General features: G+C 44.4%; 5 protein-coding genes across 17 annotated transcripts; 3 read left to right on the forward strand and 2 right to left on the reverse strand.

The window, feature by feature from the left end:
- Nucleotides 1–14: 14 nt before the first annotated feature.
- LOC128256022 (transcription factor grauzone) lies at nt 15–2,196 on the reverse strand. Its single transcript, XM_052986021.1, has 5 exons — nt 1,963–2,196; nt 1,117–1,877; nt 850–1,059; nt 417–792; nt 15–356 (listed from the first exon to the last, which is right to left on the reverse strand). Exons 1-5 carry the CDS (start codon nt 2,194–2,196, stop codon nt 120–122), a joined length of 1,818 nt encoding a protein of 605 aa, XP_052841981.1. The 3' UTR covers nt 15–119.
- LOC128256021 (U2 snRNP-associated SURP motif-containing protein) lies at nt 2,195–5,896 on the forward strand. 2 transcript variants are annotated; one of them, XM_052986019.1, is made up of 12 exons: nt 2,195–2,341; nt 2,401–2,517; nt 2,574–2,860; nt 2,918–3,336; nt 3,402–3,586; nt 3,645–3,688; nt 3,748–4,080; nt 4,142–4,384; nt 4,443–4,626; nt 4,686–4,938; nt 5,001–5,362; nt 5,425–5,896. In XM_052986019.1, exons 1-12 carry the CDS (start codon nt 2,195–2,197, stop codon nt 5,812–5,814), a joined length of 2,964 nt encoding a protein of 987 aa, XP_052841979.1. In that variant the 3' UTR covers nt 5,815–5,896. The 2 variants fall into 2 exon arrangements, with proteins under 2 accessions (XP_052841979.1, XP_052841980.1); XM_052986020.1 differs by having other exon boundaries at nt 5,004–5,362.
- On the reverse strand, nt 5,879–7,643 carry LOC128256023 (E3 ubiquitin-protein ligase RMND5A). The gene has a single exon (XM_052986022.1). The coding sequence runs from the start codon at nt 7,433–7,435 to the stop codon at nt 6,137–6,139; it is 1,299 nt and encodes a 432-aa protein (XP_052841982.1). The 5' UTR covers nt 7,436–7,643; the 3' UTR covers nt 5,879–6,136.
- A 1,561-nt stretch (nt 7,644–9,204) lies between these two features.
- Nucleotides 9,205–16,762, forward strand: LOC128256032 (resistance to inhibitors of cholinesterase protein 3). 12 transcript variants are annotated; one of them, XM_052986043.1, is made up of 12 exons: nt 9,206–9,348; nt 9,741–10,160; nt 10,491–10,610; nt 11,336–11,490; nt 12,341–12,484; nt 12,541–12,667; nt 12,829–12,849; nt 13,224–13,474; nt 14,742–14,897; nt 14,960–15,052; nt 15,834–15,983; nt 16,048–16,762. In XM_052986043.1, the coding sequence occupies exons 2-12, from the start codon at nt 9,965–9,967 to the stop codon at nt 16,180–16,182; spliced, it is 1,548 nt and encodes a 515-aa protein (XP_052842003.1). In that variant the 5' UTR covers nt 9,206–9,348; nt 9,741–9,964; the 3' UTR covers nt 16,183–16,762. The 12 variants fall into 12 exon arrangements, with proteins under 12 accessions (XP_052842015.1, XP_052842013.1, XP_052842003.1 ...); XM_052986044.1 differs by having other exon boundaries at nt 9,258–9,377; XM_052986046.1 differs by lacking the exon at nt 14,960–15,052.
- A 366-nt stretch (nt 16,763–17,128) lies between these two features.
- On the forward strand, nt 17,129–18,191 carry LOC128256033 (NADH dehydrogenase [ubiquinone] 1 alpha subcomplex subunit 11). Its single transcript, XM_052986056.1, has 4 exons — nt 17,129–17,254; nt 17,438–17,700; nt 17,758–17,852; nt 17,917–18,191. Exons 2-4 carry the CDS (start codon nt 17,444–17,446, stop codon nt 18,075–18,077), a joined length of 513 nt encoding a protein of 170 aa, XP_052842016.1. The 5' UTR covers nt 17,129–17,254; nt 17,438–17,443; the 3' UTR covers nt 18,078–18,191.
- The last annotated feature ends 604 nt before the right edge of the window (nt 18,192–18,795 follow it).

The raw sequence follows: 18,795 nt of genomic DNA on the forward strand, positions 1-18,795 counted from the left end.
AAGTTAAACCAAAGTTGAGTTTCAAATAATTCCTATTAAATATATTTTGTTTTTAAACAAGGGTAAATCAAAAACTAAGCAATGGATCCGCGGACCGACTTCCTTGAGCGTTCCTGGGCCTAAGCTGAATAGTCATTGGCAATAGCAGCGGCATCGGCATCGTCCCTGAACATCTGAGCCACTTGGGCGCTGGGCAGGACTTTTTGGGAGCTACCCGTCTTGGTCTTCCGCCAGATATCCCACTCCACTGGGTGCATTTTCTTCTTGTGGGAGTGCATGTTGGCGTTCGAGTTGAAGGTGCGGGGACAGAATGGACACTTGTAGAGAGGCTCGCCAGTGTGCTGTGCCATGTGCTCCTGCAAGGACCAATTATTTCATTACAAGAATACCCTAAGTGATCAATAGTGTTATCCCACCTTAAGGCTGATGTCCTTCTTGAAGGTTTTGCCACACTGTTCGCAGGTGTAGATCACATTCGAGTGGGAATAGCGCTTGTGACCGATCAGCGCGCGGGAGTTCTTGCAGCTCTTGCCACATTCCGTGCAAATGAACAGTTTGCCCTCGTCGTTGTGGCGCCTCAAATGCTGCTTGAGATTGTCCTCGTCCTTCAGCCAGCTCTCGCAGTCCGGACGCGGACACTTGATGCGTGGCCCGCTCTCCTCGAAGTGCAGGCGAACGTGCTTCTCGAAGACGGCCTTGTCCTTAATCTTCTTGCCGCACACATGACAGATGTTGGCCGCCTTGCGATGCTGCATGCTGATGTGGACCTGCATGTGGTACTCTGTGGCGAAACTGTGGAAAAGAAGTACAATTTAGCATGGAATGCAGTGCCAGATTGGAAATACGCACGCATTGTGTTTGGGACACTGGGGGCAGATGAACTTGCGCTCGTTGACGGGCACATGAGAGCCCTTGTGAAGCTCGAGCAGATTGCGCCGCGAGAAGCGCTTGCCGCAGTCCTCGCACTGGAAGTCGCAGTCCTCGTCGGGCACATGGTGTACCAGCCAGTGGGCACGTAGCACACTCGAATTGGCGAACACCTTGCCGCAGTCCTTGCACCTGGCGGGGAAAATGAATGAATGCCTTAGAAATCATTATGTGGAATGGGACACCCACTTAATGTATTCAGGATTCTCGTGCCGCCTGGCATGCTCCTGGATGAGGCAGCGCTTGTTGAGCTTGCGACCGCAGCACTTAATGTAGGGCCGCTCCTCTGGGTGCTTCTCCTTGAAGTGCTCGCGGATGCCGTCAAAGTCCTCGGCCAGGAATATGCACAGCTCGCAGCCCATGACTATGTAGCGCTTGATCAGCTCCTCGTCCTCCTTGCAGAACGGCGGCAGCCGCTCCATCTTGAATATCCTCTTGGGTGGCCCCCGCTTGGCCACGACCTTGTCCTTGCTCTTCCTGCCCGCCCTTTTCGTCTTGGCCGGCTTGGCCACCTCCCGCTTGCGCTTGCGTCCGCTCCGGGTCACAATCAAGTCGTCGGCATCCTCCTCATCCTCCTCGTCGTCCTCGTAGTCCTCGTCCTGATCATTGTTGGCGTCCTCGAAGATGAACTCCAATTCGGGGGACTGCCGCTCCGTCTTAATGCCCACCTTGCTGTCTTCCGGGGACATGGGCTGGCTCAGATCCAGCTCGTCCAGCGGATTCACGTTCAGCTGGGCGCTCACATCGTTGTCCACGGCCAGCACGTCGGCGGGCATGAGCACCTCCTCCGGCCAGGAGGTGTTCACCATCTCCGGATCCTGCTTGAACTTCGAGGTGGTGGCGTAGATCACCTGGGCCTCCTGTATGGACACGTAGAACTGGTGGAACTCGGACACCTGCGTCCAGCAGACGTTGCAGATGACCTTGGATATCTCGTCGTTGGGCAGGACCTGCCCGGGATAAGAGATCAAATTGGAATCAAAGCATTTCCATGACGGACTGCAAGTGGGTGAGGGGCAGGCGGCTTGCGCTTACCTCGAACCAGAAATGCTGCCGCAGCACCTCTGCCACCTTGTTCTCCGCCGAGTCCACATCGAAGATCTGTAGACACATCTGGGCGCCGCTCACTCCGCGCAAACACAGGCGGCAGATATCCATTTTGCATTTATTTGATAAAACTATATATTTTTTTAGTAATTTACATAGCGCTGGCGATGGGAGTTGTGCAACTATCGGCTGTGTCGTGCCGTATTCGCGGAATACGGTCATGCTAAAACATTTTGGCTGGCTTTGGTCACACTGGCACTCGCAATTTATAACTTGTATCTGCGGAAATGCTGATATTGACTTGGAAAAAATGAGCAAACCCGTTATTAAGCCCAAGGAAGTGGCTGCCGCTTCGGCCAGCTTGAAGGTAAAGGTTTCCCAAATATCGATGAAGCAGAGTTATCCACTTACCGGTCACATTTTCAGAGGATTAGCGAGAAAAAACTGGAGGCTTTCACGGTGGGTACGTTCTCGAAGAGGCAGTTGTCCAAAAAGGAGATAGAAGACCAGAAGAAAAAGGAGGATGCGGCTGCTGCGGCTCATGTAAGTCCATACAGCGGACCCTTGCTGCTCCGGTAGTAATCGGATACGATTTTCAGGCATTTAAAGAGTTTGTGGAGACGTTCCAAGAGGCGCCCACACCCTCCTCCAAAGTGTGGGTCAAAGCCGGCACCTACGATGCGGGTTCCCGGCGGGAGGACAAGTCGGAGAAGGGCAAGCTGTATAAGCCCGTCTCCAAGCTGCTGGACAAGAGCACCTCCGACAAGGCCGAGGAATATGCCAAAACCCTGGCTTCGGACCTCAAGAAGGACCCGGGACCGGTGAAGAAGAAAAACCAGGAAAAGAAGAAGAGCAACTTGGAGCTGTTCAAGGAGGAACTGAGACAGTAAGCCCAATTAGTACTCCCTCTATATATACTCCATTGATTGTTAAATGCATACAGAATCCAAGAGGAACGGGAGGAGCGCCACAAGTACAAACATCTGGCTGTTAGCCATGCCCCGCCAGCTCAACAGCCGGCGGCAGCGAGTGCTCCTGTGCCCAGCAGTAGTGCATCCACCACCTCTCAGGCCTCCAACAGCTCCAAGGACTCGGGATCCTTCGATACCGGTGATCCAAACACCACCAATCTTTACCTGGGCAACCTGAACCCCAAAATATCCGAGCAGCAGCTCATGGAAATCTTCGGGCGGTACGGTCCCCTGGCCAGCATCAAGATCATGTGGCCACGCTCCGAGGAGGAGAAGCAAAGAGGTCGCAACTGCGGATTTGTGGCCTACATGAGCCGCAGGGACGCTGAAAGGGCACTGAGGACATTAAATGGACGCTACATAATGGGATACGAGATGCGGCTGGGATGGGGTAATCTAGAGCTATACCTTCCCTTAAATATATCTTAATGCTTTTACAATCTTATTCTCTTGTAGGAAAGACTGTGCCCATAATGAACACGCCTATTTTTGCACCGCAAGCACTGCTGGAAATGACGCTTCCGCCACCTCCATCTGGATTGCCCTTCAACGCCCAACCGCCACCGAGCGAGGCTGGTGTTTTACCCAAGAAAAACTACAAGGAGTTTGACCAGGAAGAGGACAAGGAAAACATGGAAAGGGTAACCAAATGCACTTTTTGTCTAAAACGAAAAACAGCTAATATCGTTTATTTGTTAGATACTTGCCAAGTGCGTTGTAAAAGTTCACATTCCCACAGAAAAGTATGTACTGCCTTCAAACCATTCTCCTTATAGAAACTTGAACATTTCTGTACTTACAGAGCTGTGCTGAATGTTATCCATCGGATGATCGAGTTTGTCATACGCGAGGGTCCAATGTTCGAGGCATTGATCATGATTCGCGAAATGGAGAATCCTCTATTTTCGTTTCTCTTTGACAACGAGAGTCCTGCACACATCTACTATCGATGGAAGCTTTTCTCTTTGCTGCAGGGGGACACGCCGAATGAGTGGAGGGAGGATGAGTTTCGTATGTTCAAAAATGGACCGGTTTGGCGCCCTCCGATTGCCAACTTCTATACCCAGGGCATGCCGGATGAGCTGGTTGTGGATCCTGATGCCCCTGTGGTGCACAAAGGAGCCTTGTCCAACGCGTATGTAAAGCGAGGATTATCATTCTGGGAATATATTTAATTCATTTCTTGTTTTTCACAGGCAACGAGACAGACTTGAGGATCTGATTAGGCAACTAACTCCGGAACGCGCCCGCATTGGTGATGCCATGATCTTTTGCATAGAACATGCAGATGCTGCTGATGAAATATGCGAGTGTATCGCCGAGTCTCTGGCCAACTTGAATACAAAGCCTTCAAAAAAGATTGCTCGGTTGTATCTGATCTCAGATATACTGCATAATTGTACGGTGAAAGTGGCCAATGCTTCCTTCTTTCGCAAGTCGTAAGTTCTTAAGAACTTTTGGGACCTAACTTTGAAGTAACCCTTTTTTTTTGTTTAGTGTGGAAAAGCAATTGCTGGATATCTTCGAGAATCTGCACAATTACTACCAGAACATTGAGAGCCGCTTGAAAGCGGAGGGCTTCAAGTCCAGAGTCTGCAATGTAATTCGCACCTGGGAGGAGTGGACAATCTACCCCAAGGAGTTTTTGGCTCAGCTGACAGCCAAGTTCCTGGGCAAACCGGTTAGTTTGTGACTTTTACCATAAATGATACAGATCTTATATTTGTAATTTGCATTTAGTACGTCATGCCAGCAAGTTCTTCACCCCAAGCCGAAGAAACGCGGTCAGAGGAAGCCCTGGACGAAGATATCGATGGTGCCCCGCTATCCGGAGAGGAGAAGGACGATGAAGACCTGGACGGGGTGCCACTGGACGGAGCTGCTTTGCTCAAGAGCGCCTTGAAGAGGGCCTTGCCCGATGCGGATGTTGCTACACCAAAACGTGAAACGCCCAAAAGGGAGGAATACCACGATGAAATCGATGGCGTACCTTGTGAGCCTCTTTAAATCTATCTTTATCATTACTTTGTAATACCAAAAAATCTCAAATTGCAGTAGATGAGGACCTCGATGGGATACCGCTCGAAAAAGAAAGCAAGCCTGCTCCCAAAATGCCCGGATTCATTCCCTCTAAGTGGGAGACAGTTGACCCCCAGCAAGTAGAAGCGCAGGCGATCACTACCAGCAAATGGGACACACTGGATCCGCCAGATCCCCCCAAGTTTTTCAGCTCCGACGAGGACAGTGACGATGAAAACTCGCAGCAGTATAGCGACGAGAAGCGACAAAAGTTGAGGGATATCGAATTGAAAGCAATTCAGTATCAGGACGAACTGGAGTCAGGAAAACGGCGCGTTGAACCCGGCTGGACAGTGCCCGAGCAAGTGGAGTATTTCCGAAAGCGATTGCTCAAACAGGTAGGCTTGACTCACCTGATAAATCTCTTTTCACTCACTAAATGCAAATTCCACGTTTTTAGGACTCTAGAACTGAATGTGCCGTGGATTCCCCTTTGAGCTACTTGCACACCAAATCAAAGGGTTCCAAGGTCAGTGAAAGTCCAGCCCAATACAGTGGCAAAAGATCGCACTCGCCCTACGCCGCAGCAGAACCCAAACGTCGCGACTACTCGCCGGAAAACCCCCGCTCCTCGAAGTCCTCCAAGCGTAACCGATCGCGCAGTCCTTCTGCATCACCAAAGCGGTATGCGGAGCGATCTTCTCGCAGCTCCCGCTATGAGAGCCCGGCTTCCAGTTCGTCCCGCTCGCGCAGCTCTCCAACATCCTTCACCTCGCGGTCTTCTCGAAGGGAGGAGGCATCTTCACCCAGACATCGCAGCGATAAGCACAAGCACAAGCATAGGCACTAAAAGATGCACTTCGGACGATTCATATTTAATTAAACATGGATTCTACATAAAAATTCATTCGTCGTTTGTTTTAAATACACAGTATATATATATATTTTAATTCTAAATTGTCTGTTAGGATGTGGGGAAACACGATCAACACACGGCCCAGGAAGTTCGATTCCGCTCTGCGAATTTGTCTAAAAACATGAATCTAAGCAGCTAATTTAAAATGGTTACGGTTTGTTAAGGAAAGCGGGCCAACCAACACCAGTCCTCGAACTGCCCGATCCTAGCCGCATGGGTAGTGGTGATTATCATAGGGCGAATACATAGATGTGGCTTAAAAGTAGATGCGAACAGCCTCCTCGGCATTCTGCTCCACGGGGCAGTAGGGGCACTTGAGTATGTGGCCATTGCTGAGCTTGTGCAGGGCATCGTTGGAGATGACATGCCCGCAGGTCAACTTCTTGGGCGGGTTGTCCTCGGAGGTCTGCTGGCGCAGGATGGGGCAGGCGAAGATCGAGTGGAAGCGGAATTCCGGCTGCAGATCGATCTCGATGGGCAGTTCGTCGCAGCCGTTCCACATGCCCAGCACCTGGCGCGACTGCATCACCTGCTTGATGTTGAGCAGGGCGGGCAGGGCAGTGCATCCGGCGTTGACCACGACGGACAGGGCCGAGTTCTTGCTGATGCCCAGCAGCTGGCAGGCGTCCTTGAGGAATATGAACGACAACTCGGTCCACATCTCCTGGCCCAGAAAGTGCTTGTACGGTGAGTTCTCCAGTCCGCTCGGCAGATAAATAAAGCTGGCCATCAGATTGGCTATCTCGTGCTCGTAGCGAACGGCGAATTTCTTGAAGTTCAGCCGGGCATAGCAGATGGCCTCGCGCTGCGACTCTAGTCCGTAGGACACCAGTTGCATGAAGCGCATGCGATGCAGCCGGAACTCAATCAGAGAGTGGCGGTCACTCAGCTGCTGCGAGTACGTCTTGGCCCACTTGAGGGCGTCGGTAAGGTCCCGCTTCTGGATCTTCACCCACATGCCGTAGATGTCGGCGAACTCGCGCTCCGACTCGAACACATCCTGGGCATGCTCTGCCGGCATCTTGCACTCGTGGATCAAGGAGCGGGCCACGTTCTCCATGCCCTGGCGGCAGTAGTGCTTGGCAATGGCCTTGTTAAGCAGCATCAGGTTCTCCTCGTCCTGCAGCACGTCCACGCGCATGGTGGATGTAAAATCGGCGCTGAAGTTGCGGTCAATGGCCTTGCCGATCTTCGAGATGGAGCCGTGAAGATCGCGGTGCTCCGTGGACAGCTTCTGAACGAGCTCATTGCACCTGCCGATGGCCTTCCGGATGCTCTCCATCTGGCGCTCGGTTAGCCGCTGGGGGGCCGTCGGTTCCGTTTCCACCTGCATGCTCACCCCGTCGCCCATCGGGTCGTCCTGGGAGACCTGGGTGCTCGAGTTCAGAGTGGTCACCAGTTGTTCCGCCCTGCTGAGGACTTCGACCAGTTCGGACATCTGCGTGGCTATGTCCCCGATGTCCGCTGCCGCATTCTCGTGGAGCTGCTCCAACTTGGTGACCACGCGGGTCAGGTCCTTCTCCACCGACGAACAGGCCCACGACTCATTGTCCATTGTTAGCTCCAGTTTTGTGGAAGAAAACCTAGAAACAAGCCACGCCAGGCGCGCGTTTACTTTCGATTTTAAATTTATTCCACTTCAAGTGTTCACTGCGGTGGTTTACTCCAAAGTCACGGCGAGATAAGGTGGCTCAGCGGAAAATGCGTATTTATGAATTGTTAATCTTATAACACAAAGGAGACGAAAACATTAGTCTGACCGTAGCAAAGAGCGTGAAAATTCCTATCACTTACGAAATAGCCCTTTTCCACTTACTCTTGAACTCGTTGGTTTGCTTACATCGGATATAAGTAACATTTTGGGAAATACAATTCTGGGGAAAACCTTCTAGTTAATGAAAATCAAATAAAAGTTATCACTTGTGGAATTCACTCCTGAATATATTGAGCTCTTTATCATGACGATTTACATATTTTAATTTTTGAAAATATTAAGTTCAATAAAAGAAATGATTTTAAATATTAACATCTCACAATTTTTACAAACTTTCTCCTTCTATTTTTTAACCCTTTTAATAATAATAAAAAAAGAACTACTATAATTTTTCGAAAGTTGTTGAGTACAGTAATAAATAAAATTTGACACATTTTGTTATAGAAAAGCAGTATAAATGCTTCATTTTGAGCAAACGATAGGAGAGTATCGATAACAACAGAATATTAACTGGCGAACAGTGCTGCCCATCTCGTTTCGCCCATCTGAAAAATCAATTATTATTGCTGCTGCTTTCTTTGGGGCAGTAAATTTATAACGACAAACAAACTGTTTGAAACTAGCCGTATTTAGATAAGGAAACGAATTTTTAAATTTAGTTAACAAAAAAACTGGTAAATTTATAAAGCAAAAGTGTTTTGGAACTAAAGAAGAATGCCAAGGACATTTGGTGCCAAATCTTCTCGCTTTGAATTCATCATTTTAAAAATAAGTGATGAGTCTTAAGCCAAACGGCATTGAACCCACTTACAATGCCGCCATGCCTCCAAAAATAAAAAATGAAAACAATTGTCAGTGCCAAGAAAATACAAATCCAGGTGGCCAAATTTAAAAAGCTAAACTGGTGAAAATAACATAAGTGCACGGTTAAACAATTAACTTTCCCCGTTTGCCAGTCAGTGCGTTTGAAAGCGAAATGGAAATTGGGAAAACTTATAAAACTTGCCAGTGTGTGTGTATGCGAGCATGATAACAAGAGAGAAGCTGCGAGTTGAAAATTATAAAAACATGAAAATTTCGCATTCGTACAGTGGGGGCTAACACATTAGCAGCGATTGTTTAGTTTTCTATTTATTATTTTTCTCCGGTTTTTGTTTTTTAGAATCAACGTTAGTTTAATAGTCTTAGCACACTTTAATGATTAAAATCAACTTTTTTTTAAACATAATTATTCTTTCTTCAGAAAAATAATTTGTATTCCATTAAAATAAATGTATTTTATTTTATGAGTTGAAAAGCTTTTGGACATCCTCATTGAACCCTATCTATTTTAAAGAAAATTTATTGTTAAAAGGAATTAAATCTACAGGAAAGTCGTCTCATAGAATTTATTTTCAATTAATATGCTTAATATTGTTTATTAGTTTTGTAAGTAATATTAGAAAGTTGTAAATTTCTTAAGGGTAAATTGTAGAAAATAAAGTTTTGACTGCTGCTGTGTGTTTAACAGATAGCTCTCGGAAATTCCCGGTGCAGGCCTAAGCTGCAAATCACTTTGTCGCACTCATTATACTGTCCGATCTAATATTGCTGCAAAAATAAAGAAACTATAATGTTCGACGACGATTATGGGGAAGAGAGCGAGTAGCCGAATAGCTTTCATCGTGTCGGGGTCTTCTGAACTGATCTGCCGAAAATTCGCTAATGGTTTAAAAAATTTGCCTGCCAGTTCGGGAATAACATTCGAACTTTGCGTAAGCACCTTGCTCTGTCCAGTTCCCAGGTTCTTGTACTCAGGAAGCATTATCCAAATCGAATTTAAAACGTTTTTTTGGAGAAACAATCAATATTATTTATGCGGCCGTTAATTTGAAGAGCCCCTGTGATTTGTGTGCTAGGAAAAGTGAAAATAATAAAGAATTATTAGACGGGCCGAAAAGAGCGAATTGCGCGAGCTAAAAATAAAAAAGATCGGGACCGCTATTTATGTAATAAACTTTTTTGTTTTCCCGCAACAATATTTAAATGTATACAGCATTTTGCGTTGTGATTCGTGACCAGTGGTGTGAATAAAACTCCAACGAAAGGCCGAATCGGTCAACTGAAGCGTGTAACCAACCACATAATGCGTCTATGTATCTTTCAGATAATGCTTTAAACGTACAGAAACCAACTAGCCAACATGAACCAATGTCAAAGTTAACCAAAAACCGGAAACACGCCGCATAGTCAACAGCTCGCAAAGGGCCACCAACGAACCAAACCGATCAGGAATAAATAGGGACAGTTGCCTTAGGATCTAGCTTTAGCCTCCACAAATAGCCATACGAAACGAAAGCCTACGGAATCGAGATTCGAACCGATCCCAAAATGCCCGCAACAGCCACGTCGAAGCAGCGACCTCCCGTCGTCGACGAGGGAATGACCCCCAAGAAAACTGCCCTGATCATCGTCACCGTGATCGGATGCATTGCCATTCTGTGGCCAAAGGTCTTCCATCCGATGATGTTCGGAGGGGTGCCGCCACCCAAGCCAAGCCTCAAGGATCAGCGCGCAGCACCCGGCGGTGAGTTTTCAGGTTTCCTTTATCATCGTAAAAGCTCTCTTGGGCGGACATCCCACAATATTTGAATTTTATTCCTAGTAATTTAGGAAAAAAAAAATAAAAGTATTTTCTCCTAAGCGAGCGTTTACTGAAAATGATAAATTACCATAAGTATTTCTTAGGTTCATTCAATTAATGATTTATTTTTAAAGTGAAATAATTGATTTCTATCGTTTTTCTCTTAAAAATTACCAGTGTTTAATTATTATTTCATTATTTATTTATTAATTTTATTTTATTCTTTTGAATTCCGTGGGTTGTGTTTGTTTGTGTGTGCTGTCGATGTTGTAGGATGTTGTGATGTCGTGCTTGACAGAGAGCAGTTCATGAATGTTTCGAAGAAGGATACCATCGAGCCCTTTGGTCCGCATTTGTACCGCAAACAAATTAATGCTTACACGGGCGAAATAAGTATGTGCCGCAATGTTTTTCTCTTATTTTCTCTCACTAACCCTGTTTGGCTTTAAAAACAAAGAAAACCGCTTAACTAACGATCTGTAATATTTAACATCTGATTATGTTAGAAATTTCTGTTAGTCAAATGAAATTTAGTTTTAATTATGAAACATAAGTGGTACATATACGAGGTCTATACTCCAGAACTAGCATATTATTCAATAGTTTTAACAATGATTATTTTTCAAGATAATTAATTCAACTCGGCGGTTTCTCTAGTCCGGCCAAATCACTCAATCACGTTTTTGAAATTATATTTTACTAAAGTTACAGTCCTTATGGGCTCTTTAAAGTAGAAATTCAGGTTTACGGGATGTTGTTATCCCATGAACATGATTTACTTAATGTGGATTTTGCTTTAAAACCAAATTATGGCTCTAAAAATTGTTTATATCAGTAGACGTTATTTACATTTCAAATAAAAGCTAGCACGCCCTTACTAATTATGAGATTAATATATTTTATTTTAAAGCTAATACCAATCAATATATTATTTCTCGAAATATTTGCAAAAGTTTAAGGGATAATATTATTGTTTACTTGTTTAGTTAGGATAACTCTTTCTATTTTTGCCTAACCACTGTCTACTGTACATGGCTTTTCTTAAACAAATTATGTGTTCTATCATTAAACGGTCAAGAGTAAAACATGGCTAATAAAAAAATCCGTAATCTTGGCAGGTCTGCGCCAGGAGCGTCCAGCCCACCTGCATCCGGAATCCATATATCAGGCCATGCGGGAGCGGGGTCGCGCCATTCCCGCCACGCCCACAGTGCCGATCGTGGAGCGGAAAACCTCACCCAGCAATCCGCCTCCGCGGATCGTGGACGGACGGGTAAGTTAGGCGATAACCACACGGCTTGCATTATTCTCCGGACGATAAATCTACAATTATACATTTCGGCGGCTGTGGTCGCAATGATTGTGATGAGACATATCCGCGCTCGCGTTGGAAGTCATTTATAAATAGCCGAAACGTTTATTTTATTTGGATTCGGGTTTTGTTTTTATGACACTGCACGCAAATTGAAGGCAAAAGACAGCGCTAAAGACAACACAAAAAGAATCTGTAAAGGATGAGTGGGAGATCGGCAGAATGTGCTGCTACGTATTGAACTTGTGCCAAATTCAATGCGCCAGTTCCATTTTTCTCTCGTCTATGGCAACTAGATGGTTGAAAAAGCCGAAGAGAGCAAATCAGGTGAACGCTGCCCATGTCAAAATACATCAGAGCGTATACGTTATTTTTATGATTACAGGTGAAAATCAACGAAAGTTCAGCTTTGGTTGCCAATTTTATGTTTCAAGGACACAGCACTTCGTTCATATGAACCACGTACTAAAATCCCTGTTTTCTTAGGCTTCATTAAAGTGTCTGCGGTTTTTTCGTATTTTAACTTTTAAAATTCATTCTCCTCAATGTTTTCAAAAATAGTTCAGACTATTTTTTTCCGAAATAAGATAAGCAATTCAAACTTTGTATTTATCCACTCTTTTGGGTGGAAATAAGAACAAATTTCTTATGAAGAAACCGACATAGAGTTGGTATATCAATGATAAGTTTATTAGACCTTCAATATATGTATTCAAATTGAATAATACAGAACTTTACCCCTACAAATCGCTTTTTAGACTATAACTGCGAAAATAAAAGATATTGATGAATATTAATTTTAAATTTCCAGCCTGGACCTATTCCTGGTATGCGTCCGCCCATGGGAGCCGGAGCACTGCATCAACCTCAGCAAAGGGGTGGCAGTAGCATGGGTTTCCTGATGCCACTTTACACGATCGGAATCGTAGTGTTCTTCGGCTACACATTAATGAAGGTGATTTTATGATAGCATTCATAGATAAAGTGTAAAGTAAACCCTTTTCCTGGTAGATAATGTTCAAGAAACAAGGTCCCAACGATCCGTACGGACAAGCACCGCCGAATCCTGCCTTCCGCCAGGAGGTCTTCGGACAACAGAACCACAGTCAGGTGGAGGACTTGGGCAACAGCAAATTGGGTAAGTTTCAGCGTGATACGGATCCAACATTGCGGATGATTACTCACGTAGCTCGACACACACGATAGCCATCGCACTCACTAGTCAATCCTAACCGAAAAATGCATTTTGTACTCTTCTGCTTCCGCCCACGCACTCCAAATATCATCCTACGATATAAGGCTGGCGAGAGCATCAGACAAGTAAGCCAGATGGTTCCGATGACCATAGAGTTCCGTTCGTATCCTCAGTTTCTAGACCTCGACGAAGGCCTTTTGATTTTTGAAATATGTCCTCCTCATTTGGTTTTGTATCGTAGCAAATATGTGTTTTGATTCATTTCCCTAGATGTACCTATTCTAGATGTTGTGTAAGCTTTATATATTTACTAACCCCCAAATCAATCACGCCTTCATGGATTGAGTCATGCCCCTTTACATTCAAATACATATATATACATATTTTGTTGCCACTCCTGTCCCTGTAAATACACCTTTAAATCCACCTTTTAGTTTCGTTAGACCTCTCTCGGCCCTGATTATCAAACTCAAAGCCAAATCGTACGCCAATTTTATAGGAGCCGCTGCAATCGCCGCCGCCGCCATGAAGCCGCCGGTCGCCAAGGACACCGAAAAGGAGCTGCTAAACGCCAGTCTGTCGGCCACCGAGGTGGCCAGCAGCTTGTCCACCTCGCTGAAGAACCACCAGGCGCAGAAGGAGGCCGAGCAGCTGATGGAGATCGAGAAGCTGCGCCAGAAGCTCGAGAGCACGGAGCGGGCAATGGCCCAGTTGGTGGCCGAAATGAACACCGATCAGTATGAGGCAAAGGTTAGCATCGCCATCGACATGTGGACACCTGGTCACCAGATACAGATACTGATCACAGCTAATAAGAAACCGATTCAGATACATTTAGTACATCACCGTAGTGCATTTAGTTGGCCAGCGTGCGCCGAACGCCATCATTTTAATAATCTTTATGTCCTTTTTGTGTTCTCATTTTCAAGATGATTGCCATGAAGTTTCTCAAGCGGCAGCCAAACTTCTAAGACAAAAATAACCATCATTCAGTTCACATAGAATCAGACCAGTAAACAGACCAAAATCAAAATCAGACCAACAACTCAGATCACAACTAAGTACAAGCCAGCAAATAGATTGTTTCTGTTTTGGTTTCTAGTGGATAGCTTGGAATCCTTGGAATGGTTTCTTTCTGCTCCCTGCTCCCCTGCTCCCTGTCCCGACATCCCAGCTCTTATGTGTACATCCTGTCTGCCATCACACTGTCTATACGTCTAACAAGTGCATGGATGATCGCGGACTTGTCCCGACTCTGACTCTGACTCTGTTTTAACCTGCTTGTCTGCTGTCGGCATGCGATATTTAACCATATCTTCCACTTATGTACTTCTACTACTACTATCACTATACTAACGAACCCCGTCTGAATGTGTATGCATCTGAGTACTCTCAACTAAACGCTAATGATGGGGACATATTTTACGATTCAAACAAGTCTTTTTTCGAAATCTGTTCGAACACTCTCTCTCTCTCTCTTTAACGACCGAAACATCACATTGCCAAATAAGATAATCGCAAACCTCATCATTCCATTGTTTAAGCTAAAGAAACTACCATATGAATACTATAAACTCTCTGTCTACGTTCTGCGTTTTTCATGTTTCTCACCAATGTGTGTGTGTAAAACGAAACCAAATTTTTGGGGCTTAGTCGTTACGGCCATACAAGGTTTGATAGACGCGGCCGACGAGCAATTGAACGGCCAAGACAAGCAGAGGGCGACGAGCGATACTGAAACTGATTCGAATAAGGTTAGCGACCGTCAAAGGGTCCGGCACGGCAATCCTTGAACATTACCCTCGGATACACGGAGACACGCGTGTGTCCGGGCACTTAATCTTTTTGTTTATTAACCAAGATCCTACGACTAATTGAGTTTTGTTGCGTTTCACCTAACCACAACGAATTGAAGTAATTAATGCGTTTATTATTTTACGTTTGAGGCTGTAGAATTGCTTAGATCTCAGATTCCAGAGTGTTTTCTAAACCGTTTTTTTATACCCGCCCGACGCAGAAAAACGACAACGAAATAACGAGAGAGCAACTAGACAAGCAGAACATCCTTTCCAACGGACATGCAAGCACCGACACCGACCAAAATCCGGAGACAGCGGCGAAGGGAGGCGGAGCCAGGAAACGCCGGGATCTGAGCGCTGAGCGGGAACTTACGGTAGGCATATGGCACATCATATCACCTTTGCATTGTAGATCTGTTGACGTAAATAATCGCAGGTACTGGGCATGGAGTTAACAGCCAGTTGCGAGGGCGGCCACAAGTGGACCGGTCGCCCTCCAACGCCTGTTTTCCGAGCGCCAAGCGAACATGTAAGTGCCACTGCCGCACACCCCAATCAGTTCCAAACTAATCGTCCTAGCAGCAAGTTCAAGCTAATTGATACGCTTACAAACATTCTCTTAGAGTATAACACTTATCAACATAAAATATATACTATAATGTTTTCCTAAAAGATTAAACATTCGCAAGTTCCTGTTCATAAAGTTTTGAAAGCCTCGGAAACAATATTATTTATTTTTAAAAACCATTAAAAGACTTGCCCACTAAATTCAATTGACAATTACTACAAAAACAAAACTTTTTTCGGTGCAGTTTTCTGATTTAGAAAAAAACTCTTAAAATTGTGTTACCATTTTATTTTAAATTCTAATTTACGTTTTTAAAACTTTTTTTATGCCTGAGTTATTTTTTTTTTTTGTAATTTAAATTACATGATGAAAGAAATGATACCATAAACTATTTTAAAGTCTCGTTTTCAATACAATTTTGTAAGCAAGTATAATAAAAAATTTTTTTAATTGAGTACTTGACTTTGTGGCTTTTACGACTAAAAAATGCTGACATTAATACCCACTCAAAAAAAAGATTTGAATTAACAAAAGGTGTATTAAAGAGGATTGTAAAAACAATAATAATTGAGCAATGGTTCAAAGTACATATATACAAATTTTTAAAATATCGGAAAATATATACCAATTGTACCAAGAGTTTATTTTTATAGCTAAGAACTAACCCTACGCTGGGCATATATGTGGAAGCTTTTTAAAAGACTATGCCTAAAATAATAAGAAAACACTATCACAATTTCAGTGCAAATTGGAAGAAAATTTGCCAGAACCGCAGTCCATTTACTTGGAAGGCGCTTTGGCACATGAGTCTCAGATTTTGGTGGCCGACTCCCAAATCAAACGTGAAGAGGTCTACGACTCCGAGCTTAATGGATCAGCCGAGGAACCAGCCGTAAGAATATTGCCTTACTAAAGACTATACTCTTTGATATACCCACCTAATCTCTGCTTTTCAGATCATTCTTAGCAGCAGAATGACATTGTCATTGATTAATTTGGACGCAAATCAACAAAATGGAAATGCAGGCAAATCCACAGTGGAAAGTCCTCTGGCTGATGACATCGAAATAATTGGACACGACGAGCAGTAGGCAAAGATATACACTTCAATGATAATGACTTGATTCAAACGAAAATATTGCAAAGGGCCGAGTGAAATTTCGTTGCTAATTTCGTTTAACGACGAACATTATGACTGATTAACACGAAACAGATTTGCCAATAATTTGATATCTAATTTGTATATACATATTGTATGTTTTGATATCTTTGTTTTGATTTTAAAACGCTAAAGTTTTGTTTCTCTCTTCACAAAAAAAAAAACACACACACCCTGTCTTTCTGCTCTTAAAAAACTTTTCTTACTTTCGGTCAAACGTAATCCTAGTTGCATGTCTCGAAATCTCTTTAACTCGATTAGAAAAATGCGGTCTTTGTAAACTGTATGATTTTATGTGAATACTGTTAGTTGAAACTCAATGCAAAAACTAGTCTACCATTAAGCTAAGCGCATATGTATTTCAAACCGCATCAACCCTGTAGCTACATGGCCAGAAAAATTACTCAAACAGATCCGATCGATTGCACCTTATTATGATTAAACAACTAAAGTTAGTGCCACAGCGTTTGTGAACCTAGTATAAAAAATATATTAAAAGCCGAACTTTACAATGGAATGTGTTTCAAATCAAACGCTATCCTCAACGACTTTCGTTTCTGAACTTTGAATATTATGCAGCGGATGGAATGTCCTAAGAAAGGGACAAGAAATCGGTCTTGTTCTAACTTTGACCTATTTTTTCGTAAACAGGACCCCAAAATACATGGATTCTGAAAATTTGAAACTGACCCTGCTTTGGGGCTTTTCTGAAGTTTATCCCTTTATTCATAAATTTACAATTAAGATTTTATTTTTTTTATTGGTTTTGTTTTATGTATGATTATCAGGAGTTTGTTTTTATTTTCTTTCGCTGTATTACAAAATATTTAAAACACAACTCTTGCTAATGAGCTCTGTTAAAACTAAAATCTTAACAGAATTGGGCTTAACAGAATGCGCATAACAGCACAAGTCTGGAATTTTTCCCTCGGCCCGTGTGTACACACTGGCCAACAGCTGTTTTTTGTCAATCTTCGCCACAAAAATTACGTAAATTTCGGCAGGTTAGTAAATTATTGTTAATTCCTTGGTAATTTGGAGCGCCATATTATTGAATAGTCTCAGATTTGGTAGCAGATGTTCCGAGGAACGAATGCAACTGCTCCGAATGACTGAAATGGCCATGAATGCTCCGAACCGTAACATTTTGATTGTGGCTAATGTTATTGCATCTCGATCCCGTTTAGACAACCATGTCGTTGCTTCGTTCCAAGTACTACGACCGACCCGATGGCGAGGATGCCTTTGGCAAGATAGTGGCCACCAATAAGTACGCGGTCTCCGCCGGATTGGCTTGGTCCATGTTCGACGTGCTTACGCTCTCCAAGCCGCAGGGCTACCTGCCCACGCTGGGCCGCTTCGCCTACAACACGGGTCCGCTGATGGGCATGGCCACGGCATTTACACTGACCACCCTGGCGGCCACAAATGCCCGCGGCAAGGACGACAAGTGAGTGGGGCAGTTATCTGTTCATCAATTCCTGGTCTAATCACATCCTTATTGCAGAATCAACTACTTGATCGGCGGTTTCGCGGCTGGGGGCGTCTTTGGAGCCTGGAAGCACAACCATGTAGCTGGTCTTTGCGCCGGCCTTTTCCTGGGTTAGTTGTCTCCCTACCTGACAGACCTGAACTCATTGATTAACCCACCTGTAACGCATTCCAGGCATTGCTGGCGTCATCAAGAAGATGTCCATTGAACAGGGCTGGGAGTTCTTCCCCGACACTCCTCTAAGGCAGTACGGCGGTCTGAACATTGCCGAAAACGACTGGACCATCATGGCCGACCGTCCCAAGAACTGGACCACGGAGAAGCCGAAGGCGTAAAGTCTAGTTGCCTATGTTTAGTTTAATGGTGATTCGATGAGAGAAGGATTCGGCCGTTTCCGTTTGCCTTGCAACCGAATAAAAGCTAAGTGAGAAGTGATAATGCCACCCCAATTGTCGCCAATCTGCGGCTGTCCATTAACCCTATCTAATGGTACCACAGGCTGGGCTTCGTTAGCCGCTCGGATATGCAAACGAGTCGAATGTGTCACAGAAACTTATCAACAAACAGTTGGCGTGAATGAATGACGGCCTACAAAAGTGGGAACCCAAAGAGGCCAGCGAAAAAGCAACTAACCAAAACATAGGGGAAACAAGTCACGCTCGCAGCTCGAAGTCTTATGTGCTGCCAACAGTTTATTTCTTTATTTTCATCGGCCCATTTAAAATCCATGAATGTGCATTTACTCATGTTTGGGTCTTTTCACTTTATGTGGAGAGGTGAGTCATGCCCCGCGCATATACATATGCATGGCCATAGGTCTAAAATGCCATCTTGTGCATACTAATGCTAGTTCTTTAGCACTTTTCATTGGGCTTTGGAATAGGAATCAATCGATTGAATCTGACCAGACCATTGGAATTCTCTTTAAGTCGCCCAAGCAGAACTGAAGTTTTGCCAATTCGTACCTTAACCTTTGCCAACCACAGAATGTCTCTTTGCGGCTTTTAGGCGGCTTGTTTTTGCTGATTCTCTTTTGAATTACATTTTGCCAGA

This window comes from Drosophila gunungcola (assembly GCF_025200985.1).
Source record: "Drosophila gunungcola strain Sukarami chromosome 2R unlocalized genomic scaffold, Dgunungcola_SK_2 000013F, whole genome shotgun sequence".
In the NCBI taxonomy this organism is placed as follows: domain Eukaryota; kingdom Metazoa; phylum Arthropoda; class Insecta; order Diptera; family Drosophilidae; genus Drosophila; species Drosophila gunungcola.